General features: G+C 37.6%; 1 protein-coding gene across 3 annotated transcripts in view; it reads left to right on the forward strand.

The window, feature by feature from the left end:
* PARN (poly(A)-specific ribonuclease) overlaps positions 1–21338 on the forward strand; it is a 154401-nt gene that overhangs the window by 48772 nt on the left and 84291 nt on the right. For 2 of the 3 annotated variants that reach the window (XM_066977972.1, XM_066977974.1), the window contains exons 22-25: positions 3567–3756; positions 12282–12469; positions 14535–15860; positions 17896–18047. In XM_066977972.1, the coding sequence (XP_066834073.1) occupies positions 3567–3756; positions 12282–12469; positions 14535–14587 (431 nt within the window). In that variant the 3' untranslated portion in view covers positions 14588–15860; positions 17896–18047. Of the gene's footprint in view, positions 1–2966; positions 3524–3566; positions 3757–12281; positions 12470–14534; positions 15861–17895; positions 18048–21338 lie in introns of those variants that run through there. The other variant, XM_066977973.1, reaches the window with a different exon arrangement.

Below are 21338 nucleotides of genomic sequence, written 5' to 3' on the forward strand. Positions count from 1 at the left end.
TCAAGGGTATGGTGGGTTATGAAGCCAGTATGAGACAGGCACTGCCACGAAAAGGCTGAACTGGGAGAGAAATCGGAGAGGGTAGGAAAAGAGCAGCAGTAAACAGAAATATTGGCAGATTGGTGAGGGTTCTGTCAAGTTCACGTATATTTCTGAGAGAAGCCAACAGAGTGTACCCAGTCCTTTTAAATGTTGAATCAGCACTAGCAACTATCAGTAATTTTCATAATTCGAGTGGGAGAGGTCGGAGAAATGCATTTACAATTTCTGGTCTGACTAGTCAGTTGTCAAACAGTGTAGTGCCTTGCAGTAGAACTTTTCCGGGTATACTGAAGTCTGAAAACTGCTTATCAGCTAAGTGGGGGGAAAAAAATAATATTGCAATACCAGTTTCACTAATATTTAACATAATGGAGGTCAATTACACTTCCATTGATAAAGTTCATGGCCACACGATCATGTGCTGTTTCTTTTGGAGAATTTTGATTTATGACTTTTCTCGTAATATGTTAATATGTTTGTGTGGGGGATCCCAGCCATGATTGGATGCTTTGTGTAGTGGACAATTTAATTCCATTTAGGTTAATTAAAAATATATCCTCTAGTTTGGGATGTGTGGTCTTTAGTTTACTTCTGCTTTCTGTTTATAAAATAGGCACTTGTTAGCTTCTTGAGCTAAGGAGCTTTACTTTCAAACTGGACAATTTCAAAAACAAATGAAAAAAACGCATATGTAAACGTTTTGGAACAGTCACGAGTAATGAGAATAAAACAAAGCACTGAATTAGCTACTCACAATTTGGACCCCCTCAATCTGATTGAGGGAGTAGTCTCAAAGCAGCATCTATGCAGAGGTCACTTTAATACTTCATAGGTGATATTTTACTTTTATCATTTCATAAATTTGAGTGTTTAGTATCACAGCCTTAATCTGTGTAGTTCTCTGTAATTTATGAATTGTGATTATTTTACTTATGCAGTTCACTTACATATTTGACAATTTTTAAGAGGCTTAATATTGCTGGTGGCCATCAGTAAGGATTTTGCTCTGTATGACAGTAATGACTTGGTGAAAGAGCATCTTTGTACACATTCCTCTTGGATCACTCAGTGTCAGCCAGCCTATTTAATAGCTTGCCTGTTAACTAGGGAAGATGCCGTCATTTAGAAATCTTTCCTGAAATAATGTGCAATTACTATTATTCGACTTTAAGGCAGAAACTTAACTTTACAGCTGCACCCAATGTAATGAAATGCAGCCATGTGGTGCTGGTTAGTATGTCAGGTTTCTCACAAAAAAATTTTGTCTTCTCTATGATTTAAAAACAAGTAAATAAAAACCTTATGTTCTATTCAGTTCGTTAGAATTCACCAGGTATTCTAGCAATGCATTTCTTCCATGGGCACTGCAGGGTGAGGTAACTGTATTTGGTTTCTTTGACAGCAGGGACATCATTCACCAGAAGAGCATCAGAGAGAACGTATTTAAAGCTCTTAAGGGAGCTGTTTTTCAGATCCAAACCGTGGAAGATTCACTTGTCTGTGTGGCTCCATAGAATTTTTATGTGCCTTCATTTCGGTTGTTCAATGCATAAAGCATTTGCACTTTCTATATACTGAATTTGACATAAAATATGCTAGTTACATTCAACATTTAACTTTTTAGAACTTTTTAGATGCATATACACATATGTAAAAGTATGTATGTGGCAACAGGAACATGTTGCATAAAATACAGGTCTTGCTTCAAGGTAGTATTTTTGGACAGACAGCTCTTCTAACTTTCATACAGATAATTTTTAAGAATTATCTTTAGGCTGATTCATAAGGATTATTTTTTCCTTATATATAGGCAGGGTTTGTCAGGGAATTAAATGGATGAGCCATAACTCTGCTTCGAAGTTTATAGCAAAACAAACAATGTGAAATGGTTATTCTGTTTTAACAAATCAGTATTTATCAGATGATCCATGGTAACTGTGTGCTTGATTTTTAGCAAGTAAAAACATGCTTGAGTTAAACTAAACAAATTTTACCCGTAGGAATATCAGCTGGCACGCAGTAACTTCAGTGAGCATTATTAATTCATTTATGATGCCTGTACTATAACTTCATGGGCAATAAATATGCTCCTAATTCTTCAAACAGATCCTATAACTTCACAGTTCAAAATAAATAAAAGGGGGGTGACGGGAGGTATGTTTAACATGTATCTGGTTAATGCAGCAGTCTCATGAGACCGTTAATCATAATTAAAGTTATCTATTCTTGGGATTAAAATTAAATATAAAAATGTGTTGTCAAGTTTTATGTACATTTGAAAAACTTTGTAGCAGCAACATATGTGTGCCATGACTTGTATTATAGCTGCTTCAATTCATGTTAGTATAGCCAATATGCAGAATAGAAGATTTTTCTCTGAAAGAGAAAAAAAAATCCACTACCCATCTTCCTTACCTGTCTGAATTGCAATGTCAGAGCATGCTATGTCTTGTGCATGGGCTAGGGGTAGTACAGAATGCCCTGTATTTAAGATGGCAGTGCTTCAGCTGGGATCAGAAGGTTGGTTACGCATCTGAAATTTCTATGGGAAGATTAGAAGTGAAGTAATAAAATCAGGATTTTATCTACATTTTACTATTACGGTATTTTAAAATGCACAGCAGACATGCATGAAAAAGAATGTGTTCTTTTGTTTGTTTTAGATTAAAATGGGTGTGCTGGTTAGTTTACAATGCTTTCTTTCAGTGAGTTAGGCTGAAAACGGTAGAGGACACCAGCTGACAGCCAGTTTAATTTGCTGATTCATCTGTTATAGTGATGGCTTCAGGCCAGAGCTTGGCTTCCAGATTAAAGGCTGAGAGTTGCGAAGATACTGGGACTTGGAGGAATGTTGGTAAACTGTTGCTGAGTGAAGGCAGTGAAAGTTTTTTCTTTTTTAAGTGATTCTAATTTTGTGTTGACAGAAATCCTTCTACCTTGAACTGGCAGTCTTTTTTGGTTAAGTGGAGACAGAACATTAGAAAGATACAAGGATGGAACAGCTGGATGCTAGTTAAGTGCTGCTTCCATGGGTATCCTGTGCAACAAAAAATGCAGCTCAAATAAGCTTATGTTTCACAGCAATCAGAGTTTTGGCAAAGCCTGTGCAAATGTCGTCTTTTCCTGGCAGACTTGCAAAATAAACCTGCTGGGTTAAATAATGAGACTAAAAGGGAAAAAATCCAGGAAATCTTTTCTTGCCAACAAGCAATCTGGAAGAGGGTTATGAGTGAAGAATTGATGGTTTCTAATTTAAAAGAAAAGTCTTCAGTAGAATTAACCCTTCTTGGAAGAAGTCTGACTCAGAAATGTTTTAAATGTGTAATTCAAATGTACAGTGTGAATTTAGGAGAGTACAACATTTATTTATTTATGTACTTATTTTACCACTAACAGTGGAACTAGAAAAAGTAATTTTTATGAACTGAACAAATAGCCTTCTGTTTTTCAGACTAAGTTATCTCAGGAGAGGGTGTGTTGTAATTTAAGCATTTTGTATATAACATCACTCTTCTTCCCCATAGCTGTAAACACCAGCAGGTATGCTGAAAGTTATAGGATCCAGACATATGCTGAATATGTTGAGAAAAAACATGAAGAAAAACAGGCAAAGAGAAAATGTACAGAAGATAGTTGGAAGGAGATGGAGAGAAAGCGGTTAAAAACTCAATGCACACCTTACGTTTCCCAGAGTCGATACTACTGTGTTAACAGGTGAGACTTCTGTATTGCAAATTGTTGTATTTTTATTGCATTTTATTAAGTCTAGCACTTTTGAGGTAGTTCTTATCTGGTATTTTTCTTTTTTTTTATTTGCACATGAATCAATAGTGGTACATCAAGTGTCATAAGATCATAGGTAAAGGAGATTTAGTAGTTAGATAAACTTTTAAAATATTAGGATACTGGGGGCAGGTCAACTCACAGCTTCTGAGCTTGTTGTAGCAGTACCATTTCTTACAACCAAAAGAAAAGAATTACATCCCTCTTTGTTTTGCACCTCTGAATAGCTTTTGTGTTGCGGTTTAACCCAGCAAGTAGCAGAGCACTGCACAGCCATTCACTCACCCTCCCCTCTCTGCAGTGGGATGGGGGAGAGAATCAGGGACAAAAATGTAAAAGGGTTGAGATAAAGACAATTTAATAGGATAGAAAAGGAAGAGAAAATAGTAATAAAATACTAAACAAAGCAAGTGATGCACAATGCGTTTGCTCACCACCCACTGACTGATGTCCAGCAGTGGTCCCCTGCCCCACTCCAGCTAGTCACCCCACTTTGTTGTTCCACATGTGGCCAGATGGTGTGGAGCATCCCTTTGGCCACTTTAGGTCACCTGTCCTAGTTCTGTAATCTGCTCTACAACAACTAAGCCATCTGTGTGTTAGCATTATTTTAATCTTAAATCCAAAACACGGCACCTTACCAGCTACTAGGAATAAAATTGACTGTAGCCCAGCCAAAACTAGGACACTTGTGTTGTTTGGAAACTTTGAAAACTTGTCTTTGGATTCTCCTCTAAAGGTAGTCTTGTTTTTTTTTTTTTGATGACTTTCCATGGTGATACTGCCACAGTGAAGGGTATAAATTACCATCTTAGGCAGTCCTGATGAAGTTGTGCTTCAGAAACAGGAAGGCAAATGATGATGCTTGTGAGGCTTTGAGTTTTTGGAGTAAAATTTGAAAAGGGTTTTAATTTTGTTTTTAAATAGTTAGCTAAGTCAGGAGGTGTCTGTTTTGATTCCAATACAGTAGGTTGCTGTGTGTATTTCTTGTTCCGTTTTTACCCACACTATTGAAGAGAGGTTTTAGATACGAAGAGAACATGAGTTTTTTTTCAGTGATCTGTGTGGCTGTAAATAGAAAGGGTCTTTCAGTGTTAATAAAATTAAATAATTCAGCTATCAAGTCATTGGTATTCTTAGTTTTTCAAAATTCTATCAATTGTATATTAAAAAAAAAAAAAAAAACTTTTGGTGGAGTGCATAAGTTACATTAGTGTAGATGTTCATTTTTTTCTCCCTCACCCACCTCCACTCCCTCTCTTTAAACAGACCAAATGAGATGGGCATAAAAACAACATTGAGCTCTTCCTGCTTTATCTTTCTTGGGAATGCTATGATAAGTTCTAACTCTCATTATATCTTCCTGTAAATGTTATCTTTCATGTAACAAATGTACCAAACTTGTTCTGTGCTTCTCACTTACATGAGCTTATGATTTGCCTACTTTGCAAAATTAAATGCAGGTGTGTGTTTTGGCTAGGTGTCAGATTTTCATGCCTTTTATCATGGTGGGAATTCTAAATGTGTTAGACTTGTTGGATTCCTTAAAAAAAAAAAAAAGCATATGGAAGAACCTGGTGATAAAATCCATATCAAATGAAGTTATGAAGTTAGTTTATTTGAACTATTGTACTTAGGAAGACTTGGGAATACATGCTGTGAAGAGATGAAGAGCTCAACATTGTCCTGGCACTGGTTTTCATGTGTTCTTGGTTCTGGTGGCTAAGGTTCAAGTCTGTAGCTTATAGTTAAGTCTGTATCAAATAGTCTGAACGTATTGAACATCTTGAGTCTATTGCAAAGAAATCCCAAGTCATAGTTTTATTTCTACTGGAGGAAGTCTCTCCCCTCACTGAATGTTTTTACAGGTATTTCGGGTATCTCACAGATTCTAGGCAGGACACTAATAGTGGTGGCTTATGGTATGAACTGTAGACAACTTCTTCTTTCAACAGATATGTTGGAAAACAGTAAATGTGGAAAGTAGACTTGTTATTTTTCAAAGAAGTTGGGGACAACCACAAATGTGTAATTTGGAAAATTGCTGAATAAATTTTTTAGTGAATTCTTTCCTTAAAGTTATGTCTCAATGAGTTGTCTGCCTAAACACTACCTCCTTGAAAGATTTTCATCTATTTTCTCTAGTACTGAGAAATTACTCAAGAAACAGCCTTGTTACCCTTATTTTTTGATGATCAACACTTTGATAGCTTTAGATAGCAGTCTTTATTTTGTTTATAGACAGAACTTTTGTAATTGCCATTACATGAATTTTGGTTCTCTTGTTATTCCAAGAATAAAGTGACTTGATTCTGGTCCAAACTCCCTTTCATGCAGGTCTTTTGACATGTTTTTTTTTTTGTTTGTTTGTTTTATTTCTTTGTTACTAGCTAGATTGTGTTCTCTTGTCAATTAGTCTTTTGTAAATATTTCCTCTGTAAGTGTAAGCTGGCAATTACACCGGGTTAGGCATAACGTGTAACTGCACACTTGGTGGTCTTTCAGTTCACTCAAGCTGACTGTAGATAGTTTTTCTTTTTGTTTCCAGACAGAGATATCTTACAAATAAATACATATTTATATATGCTTATGTGTAAATATATTTAGACAATGTTATAAATTTGTATTTGTCCAGGTTATTTTTATGTATTTGTGTGTGCATATGTGCATATTCATCCAGATTAATCTGAATCATACATAGTCAAGCACTCAATACTATGATGTATCCAGCAGCTGATCTCTTATAATAGTTTCATGTTACTGCATCCTTTATTTATTTATTATTTAATAAGCTTACTGCATCAGCTTCTGCCAGGGAAGGGAGCACAGCTGCAGAGTAGCTGTTCCTCTCCATGATGGCAATATGTTCTGGCTAGTTTTTCATTCAGTAATGAAGTTGTTAGTTATTTCTTATAAGCAACCTTCTGTCTTAGATTGTCAGACTGATAAGTATGTAATGAGGGTTTATTAATTCCTGTTTTAGTAACAAGCTATACTCCAATGTTACAGAGGAACTTCTCTTCAGAAAATGCTGTATTATAGTAGCTGCAAGGTACAACAATTTATAATTAATATATACCCCCGGCATGTAGTGTATTACTACTGTTACATATAAAAATTAGTTTTAATGGAAAGGTGCCTGACTGTTAATGTCAGATGGGGAAGCAGAGGAAATGCAAAACTTCAAGTAGTTAATAGGATCCACTCCTCTAAATTCCCTTTTCAGAGCATGCTTTCCAAAATGGGTGGACCATGGCCTCTTGTGTGGCTGTGTACAGCACGAGCTGTGTTGTGCTGAGCAAGTAGCTGCCTGCCAACTGTCTTGACTGTTAAACGCATGGAATTATCATAGAATCATAGAAAATCCCGAGTTGGAAAGGACCCATAAGGATCATCAACTCCAACTCCTGGCACCACACAGGTCTGCCCAAAAGTTTAGACCATGTGACTGAGTGCACAGTCCAATCTCTTCTTAAATTCAGACAGGCTTGGTGAAGTGACTACTTCACTGGGGAGCCTGTTCGTGTGCGACCACCCTCTCCGTGAAGAACCTCTTCTTGATGTCCAGCCTAAACTTCCCCTGCCTCAGCTTAACACCGTTCCCATGGGTCCTGTCACTGGTGATAACAGAGAATAGGTCACCTGCCTCTCCACTCCCTCTCGCGAGGAAGGGGTAGACTGCGATGAGGTCCCCCCTCAGCCTCCTCTTCTCCAGGCTGAACAGGCCCAGTGACCTCAGCCGCTCCTCATATGTCTTCCCCTCTAGGCCCTTCACCATCTTCGACGCCCTCCTCTGGACACTCTCCAACAGTTTAATGTCCTTCTTGTACTGTGGTGCCCAGAACTGCACACAGTACTTGAGGGGAGGCCGCACCAGCGCAGAGTAGAGCAGGACAATCACTTCCCTCGACCGACTAGCAATGCCATGCTTGATGCGTCCCAGGATACGGTTGGCCCTCCTGGCTGCCAGGGCACACTGCTGGCTCATATTCAACTTGCTGTCAACCACAACCCCCAGATCCCTCTCTGCGGGGCTGCTCTCCAGCATCTCATCGCCCAGTCTGTACGTATAGCCAGGGTTGCCCCGTCCCAGGTGCAGGACCCGGCACTTGCTTTTGTTAAACTTCATGTGGTTGGTGATCGCCCAGCTCTCCAATCTGTCCAGATCTCTCTGCAAGGCCTTTCCACCCTCAGCCGAGTCCACAACTCCTCCAAGTTTGGTGTCGTCGGCAAATTTGCTCAAAACACCTTCCAGTCCTACATCCAAATCATTTATAAAAACATTGAAGAGGACTGGCCCTAAAATGGAGCCTTGAGGGACCCCACTAGTGACCATCCGCCAGCCAGATGTGGCCCCATTTACCACAACCCTTTGAGCCCTGCCTGTCAGCCAATTGCTCACCCATCGTATGACGTTTTTGTTTAGCTGTATGCTGGACATTTTGTCCAGTAGGATCCTATGGGAAACCATGTCAAAAGCCTTGCTGAAGTCCAAAAAGATCACATCAGCTGGTTTCCCTTGGTCAACTAGATGGGTGATCTTATCATAAAAGGAAATCAAATTTGTTAGGCAGGACCTACACCTCATGAACCCATGTTGGCTGGGACCAATGACTGCATTGTCCCCCAGGTGCTCTTCAATAACCTCAAGGATCATCTTCTCCATAATTTTACCAGGCACTGACGTGAGACTGACAGGCCTGTAATTGCTAGGGTCTTCTTTCTTACCCTTCTTGAAAACTGGCACATTTGCCAGCTTCCAATCCAATGGGACCTCACCAGATTCCCAAGATCGTTGAAAAATAATTGAGAGAGGTCCCGCGATGACATCAGCCAGCTCTTTAAGCACCCTGGGATGGATCCCATCCGGACCCATGGACTTGTATGGATCCAGGTGGAGCAGCAAATTCCGCACACGTTCAGGGTCATTTGGGAGTTTGTCATTCCCACCATCATGGTCCTCCAGCTCAGGGTACCCTGGGTCCCGAAGCCCATCATCAGTGTTGAAGACAGAGGTGAAGAAGGCATTAAAAGTCTCTGCTTTGCCTATGTCATCCTCTGTGAGGAGACCCTCTCCATCTAGTAGCGGACCTATGTTTTCTTTGGTTCTCCTTTTTCTATTCACATATCTAAAAAAAACCTTTTTTATTGTCTCCCACAGACATGGCCAGCTTCAACTCTAGTTGGGCTTTGGCCACACGAATTTTCTCCCTACAAACACGAACAGCATCCCTGTGTTCCTTCCTCGTCACCTGACCCTCCTTCCAGCAGCCGTACACTTTCTTTTTTTGCCTTAGCTCCAGTAGAAGATCCCTGGTCAGCCAGGCCGGCCTTCTGCCCCGCTTGCCTGACTTCCGATATTTTGGAATCGTCTGATCTTGTGCTTTTAGGAGGCAGTGCTTAAAGATGGACCAGCACCAACGGACATCAATGCCTTCAAAAGCAGTTTCCCAGGGGACCTTGCTGACTAGTTCCCTGAGCAGCCTGAAGTCTGCTTTCCCCACATCCAGGGCTGAAGTTTTGGTGGCTGTTTTCCTTCTGTCACCATAAATTCTAAACTCAACCAGTTCATGGTCACTATGACCGAGACGGCCGCCAATTGCCACGTCTCCCACAAGACCCTCTCTGTTCTCCAGCAACAGGTCTAGGAGGGCGCCTTTCCTAGTTGGCTCACTTAGCACCTGCACCAAGAAGTTATCATCGAGGTGCTTTATGAACCTCCTGGACTTGCTCGTGTCAGCCGTGTGGTGATCCCAGTTGACATCTGGCAAGTTAAAATCCCCCATAAGGACGAGGGGAGTCGATCTCGAGGCATCTCTTAGTTCTGCAAAGAATAATTCATCAGCGTTGTCGTCCTGGCCGGGTGGTCTGTAATAGACTCCCACAGTGACATCCCCTTTATTTGTTTGTCCCTTAATCCTTACCCAGAGGCTCTCAACTTTGCCATCGCCGACTTGAAGTTCCACACAGTCCAGCCCATTCTTCACATACATCGCCACCTCGCCTACCCTGCCTGTCCCTCCTGAAGAGCCTGTAACCATCTATTGCAACACACCAGCCACAGGACTCATCCCACCAGGTTTCGCTTATGCCGACGATGTCGTAGCTGTGGGACTGGGCCAAGACTTCCAGCTCATCCATTTTATTCCTCATACTGCGTGCGTTTGTGTAGAAGCACTTCAAATGCACCTCCCTACACGCAGCACCTTGTGTTGCCGAAGGGCACCAAAGGGCCTCACTAGGACACAGTCCCTCTAATTCTAGCACACCATCTCTTAGCTCGTCACTGGCATGCCTGGTTCTATCCCCTTCCCCCTTCGACTCTAGTTTAAAGCCCTATCTATCAGCCCAGCCAACTCCTGAGCAATTGGGATCCTTTCCTCTGCAAAATAGTGTTAAACCATAGCATGAAAAATGGGGTATGTTCTATGTAAAACTAGATATCCTGGTCTGCTTGCAGTTACTACTTTTCCTAATCATCATGTAGGAACGAGTAAAATAAAATAAGCTAATGGCAGAAGACTTAACACGAGTATAAAGAATAGGAAAGTGATGGGTCATTTTGCCTTACAAGTTTTCTAGCTAAAATCAGGAGTGCTGCACCTGCTGTTGTCAGGCTCCCAATTGTAGCACTGGTTTCTTGAATGCCTTTATTTTGCTGAAATAGCTTATCTGAGTTTTGAAATGTTCTTGTGTTCCTGCTGATGATTCCTTTACTGAGTTTGTAGTGCCTTTTCTTACAGTTTATTTTTCACAGAAATGCTTGTTTATAGTAGTTTGTTACTAGAGGATAAGAATTGGGAAATGCTTGAAATTGAAAGTCTGTCTGTATCTAGGCCTGTTCAAGATGCTCAGTTATGACGGAATTGGTCCTTTCAAAAGTAGGACATTCCTTTCCAAAATGGAAAATGCTTAATGCTACACCATCATAATGGTTTCCCTCACTTTTACTCCTCTCCACCTTCTGATTCTTTCAAAGTAATTACCATAGCACTGGCTGGATTGCTGCTATTTAGTAGCAGAAATGACATTACAGGGTTAGTGAGCATTTTAATCAGGTGGAGTCTGCTCTTTTGGGCAGCAAAGTGCTATATAAGGCCACCACATCCTGTTGATTCATCAAATTGCATTTAGTGCTGATGTTGTTACTCATGCTGCTGGAATTTAACAAAAATACTATATTCTTTGATGATTGGAGTTGCATTTAAGAATAGAAGTAGAAAATAAAATCTAGATTTTAGATTTCTGCCATCTTCCTTCTGTAGTATTCATCCTGGTTACTTTTGCCAGCAGGCTGACGTTAAAATAGGTCAACAGAAGGGAGAGGTTGGGAAAAAAGGACTGGTGGATCCTGAGTCTAAAAAAAAGTCTATTTCAAAGACAAAACTGTACAGATAAATTTGACAATCCTTTAGCTGAAACTTTACTACACCATGTTTCCAGATATTTTAGATTAAAAGGAAAAATAAAAAGGATTTTAGTTTTGTTTTATAATTTGATATTCATTTTTGTTGAAATATAAGCATTGACTTAAATATTCAATAAAAGAAGTATTTTGTGTAGATTTTAACAAAAACCTAAAGGTTTATAAGCCTAAAACTACTTTTTTTTGTTTTTAAATCTGTTGTTCTGAAAAAATATTAAAATGTACATTTAAATAGCTGGTATTTACATATCTAGAAGTTCAATGGGAACTCTTTTTTTTAATTAGCTTCTTTGCCAAATTAGCTTCTTTGTTTTATTTTATTTTAATATTTTCATTTGGCATTCAAGGAAGATTAACAATTGAATTATAGTTGGATGAAATTTATGCCGTGTTATTTCAATGTATGCTGAATGAAATAGAGCTCTAAGTGAACATTAGTAATGTGCTCATCAGACTTCAATTTAAATGCTACTTACATAATGTGTTCAACTTCTTGTGATTTTTATTTCACCAGCTTGTTGGATGATGGGAATCTCACTTTAAGACCCGTTTTTAACTTTTATTACACAGAGTTTGGTTGTTTTCTCTGTATAGTAGAAATACTTGTAAAACTGCTTATAGTTCCAGGAAAGTGGATGAACTTAGCATGTAGAATCCTTCAATATGAAGATGTATGTTTTTGGGCTTAATAGGTGACGAGCATTCTCAATAGATATTCAGTTATATGCAAGAGCTTTCATAACGAAGAGAGGAAAAAAAAATAACTCCAAGCAGGGATAGAGAACAGCTTTAATTACAGTCGAGATGAGCAGTCTCATCAGAATAACAGCTAAGCCAGAGACATCAATAGCTCAATGAATACCTTCATTTGTCTAAGTTGCAAGTCAGATTTTCCAGGTAATGTAATTTCATGGTACATCACTTAGTTTATTCTACTACCTTCATAAGCATTTAATAGATGTATAGTAACTAGTACGTATGTAATAGTTATTCTTAACTTGTTGATAACAATATTTCTTCTACATTTCAGTTTTACAGGTACCAGTACAGTGGGAAAGAGAAGCATGAGTCCTATTCAGGAAGAAACTGGTTCTGATGATATGGAAGAAGGAGAAGATCCAGAATACAACCAGACAGACTCCTGTGCAGAGCCCCTACCAGATAGTAAGAAGAGAGCCAAAAAGTTCAAAAAGATCAAGAAAGAACAAGTTCCAGCAGGTAAAAAGCAATTGCTCATGACGTTCTGTTCTGTTTGGAACTGCCCTAGGCCTGAACAAAATTGAATTTTTCTTTAATGTCTGAACTTTTCTGGACTTCTATGAATGTAACACAGTAAGTCAGAGTTATAAGTTATTTTGCTGTGAGTTATTTAAACTGAAGACGGCATCAAAAAGCAAAAGCAAAACAAAACAACTGAGACAAACTAGAAGAAGCAGTATTTGATTTCTTGCCTACTTTCTTCCTTAAAATAAAGCTCCTTGAATATTTGTAGCTATTTTTAGTTTCTTTTTTTTCTTTTATCTGACTTTCTTGTTATGCAAAATCAGATACCTTTATCAAAAACAAAACTGAAAGAATTCTGGAAGTAGGACTCTAGAGTAGATCCTATTAATTCAACAAATTTATCACCAGTCATAAGACTTACCAGATGTAGACCTTTTCACTTAAGCTTAATTAGTTGGAATCATAGCATAACTGAATGCCTGCAGCTTGATCTGCAAGACGTCTGTCGTTAAACAAACTGTTGCTTACAAATAAGTCCATTTTAATAAAACTACCTGCTGCCTTGAAAGCTAATATATGTGCCCTTTTAATTAGCACTTATATGTATTAGAACTTAAACTGTATATCTTGATAACATTGTACTAATTTCCCTTATTCACAGTCATTTGTGAGATTAGTTATTTAAGTTGAAGAACCAATGCAATTTCTCACTGTGGTCAGAATGTTATCTACCTTTACAACTAAGCCAAAACTTTGACAGCCAACCTGCCTGCCCCTCCAGCACACTGCTTGCCACAGTGCCTCCCTAGAACATCTCTTGAGAACGTTGGCTTTCTGGGACAATTCAGTGAAGCAGTAAGCTGCCAGATAGGTGTTGATATACCAGGATTTTAACCTTCAGTAGGCCCTTTAGATTTTTGAGCTTTTTGTATTTATGTATCACTTAGCTGTGCTTTTTTTTTCTGATATTAATTGACAAGATGGTGATGAAAAGTGAGAGTTCTTAAAATCCCCTCCAAGCATTTTGGATGGGTGGGTCACAGTCACCCTTAACAGTTCTTGCGGTCTAACGTGTTCTGAGTAAGCCTACATTTGTTTGAAAGGTTACTGGACTGTGAGCAGATCATTCACATTTCATGAACTGTTAGCTGTTGAAGCTTGAGGAATCTCACTTTCAGGAGATACAGATTTTGAAAAACAGAAGAAATTGTAGACCTCTGTAAAAGTGTCAAAATACGGATTTGCCTGAATGATGTTTTTTCTTTATTTTTATGTGTTTTGTAAATCTTCTATTTTTTAGCCTTGTTTAGGATTCAATATGTAAAGATTGAAAATCAATGGTGTTTCTAATACAAAATATAAATTCAAATCTTTTTCCTATCTTCTAAAAACTGTTAGGATTTATAAATCAATATACATGATGTTTTGTGTGGCATTTGATCATAATCTTTCTGGTTTTTAATTAGTTGAAGACTTGTCACCTAGGTTGTTGGATAATTTTTTGTTTTGATTTCCAGACTTTAATACTGACATTTTTCTAGCCAAAATACCTTTCAATTGTTTGTCTGGTTAAATGCAGATAGGTGACAATCAGGTGACTGTTTTTCACCTTATATTTTTGCAATGTTGTACAAATTACTGTAGTCTGTAAAAAATAAATAAATAAATTATGGGGGGGGGGCGTATGTTGAAATCAAATAACCTTAGGTCATGTGAATTTAAACCACAAAGTAATTGATTTCTGTTGATCTATTTGTTGTTGATTCTGTTTGAACTTGTTAGCAATTTCTTTCAGAAAATTTTCTTTGTTCTTTAGTGTTTGACTTAGTTTTTTCCAAACAAATTGAACTTTTTTTTAGTACCCAGTGATAAACAGTCTGTTGGGTTCCCTTCATAAATATTGACTTGCAAATAACATATCTAAAGCCTTGCTGTAGATAAGAAAATTTGTCATTTGTATGCTTTGAAAGAATCGAAAGATTGTTGATCTTAGTTTTTATTCTTTTTAGTGTTTGTATATTGAAATCTTTAATATAATGTTCTATGACTCCTTTTTTAGGAAGCTTCACAAGTAGTTCCAATGAAATTTTTGAAGTCCCTGAAACATGGTAGGAAACAACTGCCTGAACAAGTGGAATTGATTGAAAGCAGTTGTGAGATGACACCTCCTGGAAGCCATACTTTATTTAAATAAAGCGGTGTTAACAAAGCAGTATGTGTCCTGAAAATCAGTTTAATTATTTTAAACTGTTTACTGAACAATCACTGTCAATTTTACTTGTGCATATATTAACTAGTATATGATTCTGTTGTTGATCATGTGAAATCCTTGCTGTCATAAATGATGTTAGATTTAAGAAGCAAGACTAAATGTATTTTGGTCACCTCCTTTGGCATGCTGACTATGAAATGTACAAAAAGAACTGGCACTCTGACTTCGTGCTAGGCTGTCTCCTGTGCTTGAGGGGACTTACCACAAATCTCCTAATCTTTAGATACTTTTTCAGGCAATGTCAGTATGCTGTCAGCATTCTTGATACAGGTAGAACTGCAGTTTCACATACTGCTTTCTACCAGTTACTTCATCTGGAAATTTTTTTTCCTTTTTCATTCTCTACTCCCACCCTCCACCCCCAGTGCAGCCAGTGTTCCTCTAAATACCCACTTTACGTGTACCATATCCTTTTAAAATAAATAATTAAATAAATTTAACTTATGTGCTCCTCAAACATGAATATCCTGGTGGGAGGTAGTTTTTCTTTGTTTTCACATCTTGCTGTTTTCACTCTTTAGTCTTGATCTATTTCTTCCTCACCTTCTTCCTCAGCTTGTGGGGTTTTTGTAAAAATGTTTTTTTGGTACCTGTGACAAACCTGCTAACTGCACCAGCCCTTTATTTGTTTAAACAAGATCTGCATTGGTAGATTTCTGAAAATGTTTGATATTTAACATTTTTGTATCATGGAAATAAAAACAAAATATGTATTTCCATAACGTGAAAATTAAAGAAATTTTCTTAGGAATTTGTTTGTTTTTATTTATTAGTTTCTGAAATGTTTTTCATGTGCTCTTGTTTTGCTAAGAAATAATATGACACTCTTTAATTTTCATAATGATTGCAGCCTGTGACTAGCAGACCCTTTGGGTCCATGGACTACTTTCAAGATATTTGTGAATTGTAATCAGGAAAAGCAAACCTGTTATAATACGATGCAAATTGCTGTGCATTTCCCTTGGAAAAGAGTATTAGAGTTCTACAAATCAGCAAGTTCAAAGCATTTCTTTGGAAGAGTGGTTTAGAAGTGGTTAAGAAGCTTTCACTGGACTGTATTTACATTACAGTGTGAATCACTGTCACTTAAACAGTGCAGTACCCTGCTTGAAGGTATGGCAATTTTTTAATATTTTCTTTTAAATGACTGGGAGAGCTATCTTGAACTTGCATTGCAAAAGGAAAAATAATCTAAATTCCTCAAATGTGAAATGTTCTATTTCTAACCTTGGAACTGCCTGGAGTAGTAGAATTAAGGGTGGCGTGGTTTTTTGTGTTGTTTTTAATAGACTAATATCACATTTTTTACATAAAAGTGTGGGAAAGAAGAGTGTTAGTAGTGATGCAAGGGGAAGTTAGTAACTGAGCTCTTCTGCTCTCAAGGATCCAGAGGCTCCTCATCTCTAAAACTCGAGTCTTAAATTGCTTTTATCTTGAGTATCCAAACCTACAAAGAAACTGAATTCAGTTCTCAGAATGTATGCAACAGTTAAAACAAACAATGTATAAAATGAGTCATCTCCATAAGAGATAAATAACTTATTATAGATTCCTAACCAAATGCTGGGTTTGTTTTTTGCTATACACCCTAAAGAATTGGCATAATGTATTTTTGGGAGAGCTCAGAGTCATGATGTCGAAAGGATACAAAAGCATTTAAAGGGACTGCCAGAAATACCCAATAAGATTATAGCTCTTGAACAGATTCTTGCTTTCGAGCCTGCCACTGTTGCAGAGGATCTACCTGAAGTCTTTATCTTGAGGCTGTTAGAATCTATCTGGCACTGACTTCAGTCTTGAACATCAATACTTATATACCAGCATGGGAAAATGTTTTAATTTCATTACAGTATAGAACGTTAAATCCTTTAATTTTTTTTTCTCCAGAGCAGGCTGGGTATATACTGTAAACTACAAATGTTAATAGACATTACCACTATTTCCACCCTTTTCCCTACCCTGAATAGACATTTTAGAGAGCAGGATGTTATTTATCTCTAGCTATATTTAATACCCCTTAACATACTATTTTGTTTTCTAGTCCTGCCATACTGTTTAATTTTATGAGGTAACACCTAGTTAAACTAATAAAACATGATTGGATTGGTACTATGGTATTTCTAATATAAAGTTCGGGTGGAGAACAGTCAGGGACAGATGCTGTTCTAAGGAGGAACTGACCCTATTGATATTGCATCAAAACTCATGCTGTGGCTTTTAGTATACTTGCCCTTCACATTAAATCAAATCACTAATTCTAGCAGGAAAGGAATGTAGCTTCTTAAATTAGATCCACATTTGTTTCCTAATGTATATTTAAAATATGTGCATAGAATTTGCATTTGGTGGTGGTTGTGGTGTTTCTCAAAAAAAAAAGTTGTCATCACTAGTCTTTGTGGCTACAAAGTCTTCTGAGTTGTGATCTCTAGGGTTTTATGTGCTATTACATGACTTGGGAGGTATGATGAGGCATCCTTCAGGCTGCTTCATTATGAAGCTGGGACAGCTGGAAAGTTGCTGAGAGGCTATGTTTTGGCCTGGTAAGAAGTCAGATGTGCTTATGTCATACTTTGATAGTTGTTTTTTTTAAAAATTGATTTCCCCTTTTCCCCCCAGTGGAAAGGGGGGAGCAAACCCCATGGATCTTGTTCAGTTTTGGAGCTGTTCGTTTGCTTTTTGTTTGGAGGAGCAGCAATAGCTATACTTATTTCCATGTCCTGTTCAATTGTCCAAGTCAGAACCAAAGCAGGCTCAGGGCAGGAGGAAACCTCTCTCCTGTCACTGATTTTGGCAGCTGGATGGGCGGCATGGCCTCCATCTTGCCCTGATGGTTGGGGAGTGGCACCCTCAGTCCCACCTCTCCCCTCAGCAAGAGGCAGCAGGCCAGGGTGAGGTGGGCATGGCTCCAGCTGCCCTCAGGATTCATGTTTCCGCTTTTCAGTTGTATAAACTATTTTGCTGTTGGTTGTACTGAGGTGAAAAATTTTCTTCAGCCAGTGGTTGGGGGCTTTGCTGTTCCTTGCTTGTGGTGAGTTTGGGAGCTGCTGTTATTTGGCAGTGAGGGAGGGAGCTGGGAGCTGTGTGAAGGCCGGGGCAGGGGGACGCTTAGCTGGGTGTTACAAACAATATCTGGAATTGTTGGAAATAGGGATTGGAGAAAATGATAAATTTCATTGAGGAAAATGAGGACACTTCGTGATTAGTGCTGCGGTGAGAAGATGAGAACTCGTGGGTGTAGACCTGAACATAAGAGGAAATGAGGAAATGGTGTCGTGGAGAAACATGAAGAAAGCAAGTGAGGTAGGTGGACTGAAATCCTGCCTCTTTAGAGGGGTCAGAATGTGCTTGTTTGACTGAAACTTGAACTTGACAATGATTGTTTATCAATTGTGACTGAATGCTTCATTGTTTGAATTGAAAAGCAAGCTAAAACTGTACTTAAATTGATAACTTTCAAATCAGTCTCAAGTATTTATGGGTGACCAGTATTAGCTTGTATCAGAAAGCACAGGATTGACATCAAGGAGCATGGTAAGTTCATGGCAGATGAGAAATAGATAAAAAAGGGAACTGTATAGCACAGTGAAAGGGAAGAGCATGGGTGTCCCTGCAGTGTGGATTTGAAGAGGGACAGGTAAGAGAGAATGAAGCCTGAGGGAGAATGAACATAACATTAACATTTCTGGGAGTAGCATTAACAAGTAATGTTAACATTTCTGAGAGTGCAACAGCCTATTCTTGATCTCAGTTTTGAGCTTGTTTTGGAGTAAAAATCTAAAGGCTGCAGATGATTTAGATGGAGAACTAAATTAAACTTATCCGTCTAGTGGAGAAATGGGGAGAGAGGTAGAAAGCTAAAACTTCAGTGATTCTGGAAAAAAAAAATAAAAACAAAATTTATATATATATATATATACATGTATATATATAAGTTCTTACTCCTTTTGCTCTTCAAACTTTTGAGTTCTGTCATGGTGCCCAGAAAATGTCTGGTCTCCTGGATGTGCTCTGTATCTTTAAATCATGGTAAATGCAATGCAGATAAGAATGTCCTCTGTGCTCAAGCTGCAGAGCAAACTCTGAATGCTCTTGATAATCAAAAGTTCTTGGCTTCTGAAGTGTTGAGGCTATTGCCAGCTGTCCAGATGTGTACGCTGAAGATTCCTTAAGTTAGTCCACGGTACATTTAGACAAGCAACTGTGTATTCATTTACTAAATGTACTGTTGTGGCTTTAAGCTGAAACTGAGCTAACTTTATATGTTTACAGAGACGTTGCCACACCTTCACTAGATGAGAAGCAATAGATGGTGGATTAGGCTGGGATTTATAGGGTCATTATACATGTAATAAAGATATATTTTTTTGCTTTAGTAAGTATACGTGAAGGTCCTTTAAAAATAAAAATAAGTTAAATAAAACTCTGAGAATCGTTATTGGCCATGAACATTATAGCAGATCATGGGTGGATCACAGCTCAAAGAGAACTAATTTGGAATGCAGCTATTCATAAATATAGTACAGAAAACATTCAATGAAACTGTGACAAGTTAGATTTCCATGTCATATTCATTTTTTTTAAAAAATGACTGGGAGCTGTACTCATACATGAGCAGTCTTTAGTCAATATATTCTTGCAAATGATTTTTTTCTTTTATTACTGGAGTCACTTTATATGATCTGGTTGGTATTAGTGTGCAATTGAACATGAAAATCTGGAGGTTGTGGCTGTGCCAAGCCTGATTTGTGATATGCTTACAACCCATCAAATGATTGATAATACCATTGTTTTAGAGTTGATTACTTCAAATTCAGCCTTTGAAGTTGGCAAATCCATTTAAAAGTCTCAAAGACACTTGGTACTCTTATTGTGGTGAGAACTGCTCTTTTGTTTGATTCTATAGTCTTTGTAAAGAACTTTCAGTAATGAGTCTGTGTTCATATGTACGTGATATTTATGTATACATCTTTTAAACTTTTAGCTTAAACATCGTCTTTCTCAAATGTGATTTTACATTTAGAATGTTCAAAGAAGACTGAACATGTGTGTTATCAGTTATCTAATTATTTTAAAATTAGAAGTTAGATGACTTCATTAAGGTCTGCTTCCTATTCTTCAAAAGTAAATCTACTGCAACCACATACATAATGCATGTCTGTAAATCTGCTGTTCTAAATTCTTGTGTTAGGGGAAGTTACTTGCCACATTCTCAATAAAAGTGGCATGTATTTGCAAATAATTACACAATATTTTAAAATTGACCCTCTATTTTTTGGAAGAAGTCTATATTTTAACCTCCACTTTTAATTCTCTCGTGCTAGATTTAATTTCAATTATGGTATTCTTTAATGTACTGTTGAGAAGCTGCAAGTTATCAGTAGCAAGTTTTCACTATAATGGCATGGAGCTACTGAAAAGAGAAACAATAGTTCAGTTGCCTGGTCTTATGATAAGAATTGTTTTCAACTAATGCAGTGTTATGAAGAAATCATTTACCAGAGAATTTTACCTCAATTTCACAAGAGTCCCTCACATATAGACTAATAACTCTTAGACTCTACCATATTATGTTGTTTGTTTAAATAATTGTTACTGAGAAAAAGATTAAAGAACAGAAGTGGTTCCAAACGATCAATCTGGGAAGCAGTTGCTATGAAGTGTTTGTACTAGTATGTTTTAGGAAGTAAGTGCTGCATGAAATGTTTAGTATTCTATTCTCCTAAAAATGATTGCTGTATTTTCATTACTTAAATTGAGTTACTTAATTAAAATAAATTATTCAGGTTCTTAAAGGGTGTGACTCTGAGGTATTTTAGAGTGCTTGTAACATCTTAGTAATAATTGCTGATTTGTATTTGCTATTTAAGTACCAGGGGCACGTTTGAGACTCCCACCTTTTGGTTTGAATAATGGCCAAGAACAGAAATTTAACATGTAACTGATCTTTTTTAGTGTATGTCTAATGTCAGATCTGGGGTAAGTGCTTGGTCAGTTTGAACAGAAGAACCTTTTCTTCCTGTACATAATCTCCTCACATGTCAGCAAAACACTCCTGTCCAGGAAAGGAGGGTTTTGAGCAGACCGTTGTCTGCAAGCAATGGTACAAAATAGATGAAAAAACAAATAATCCTGTCATATTGTAATATGTGGTACATGTGTAGTACACTAGATAGGAAATACCACGTTATGTTCATAGTCAAAAGCCTTCAGCTTAAAACTCTGTTAGTTTATATGTAAATGTAAACTGAGTCCTGTTGTAAGCCAAGTTTACAGAAAAGATAGCTGCATTTACAGATTTTTAGTTGAAGGTCAGTCTGATAAGGGTTGTGCCTAAAGTAAAAGAGATTCAGTAGCAGAATTACTTGTTCAGTACCTTTTATTTTTTTATGCTTTGCTTTGTTTGTAGGAAAAGCTAGAAGAATTATGCTGAATATAAATAAAATAATGAAAGGGTATTTTAAACTCACACTTCACAAATACTTATTTGCCTTAGAACTACTCTGAAAGACATTTTTAACACTTGTGGTACTGGTAGTGTAATATGCTGATTATGAGTGCCATCTCATACTAAAATCTGAATTTAGTGTAGTT

Source organism: Anser cygnoides, chromosome 15, assembly GCF_040182565.1.
Source record: "Anser cygnoides isolate HZ-2024a breed goose chromosome 15, Taihu_goose_T2T_genome, whole genome shotgun sequence".
Classification (NCBI taxonomy): Eukaryota; Metazoa; Chordata; class Aves; order Anseriformes; family Anatidae; genus Anser; species Anser cygnoides.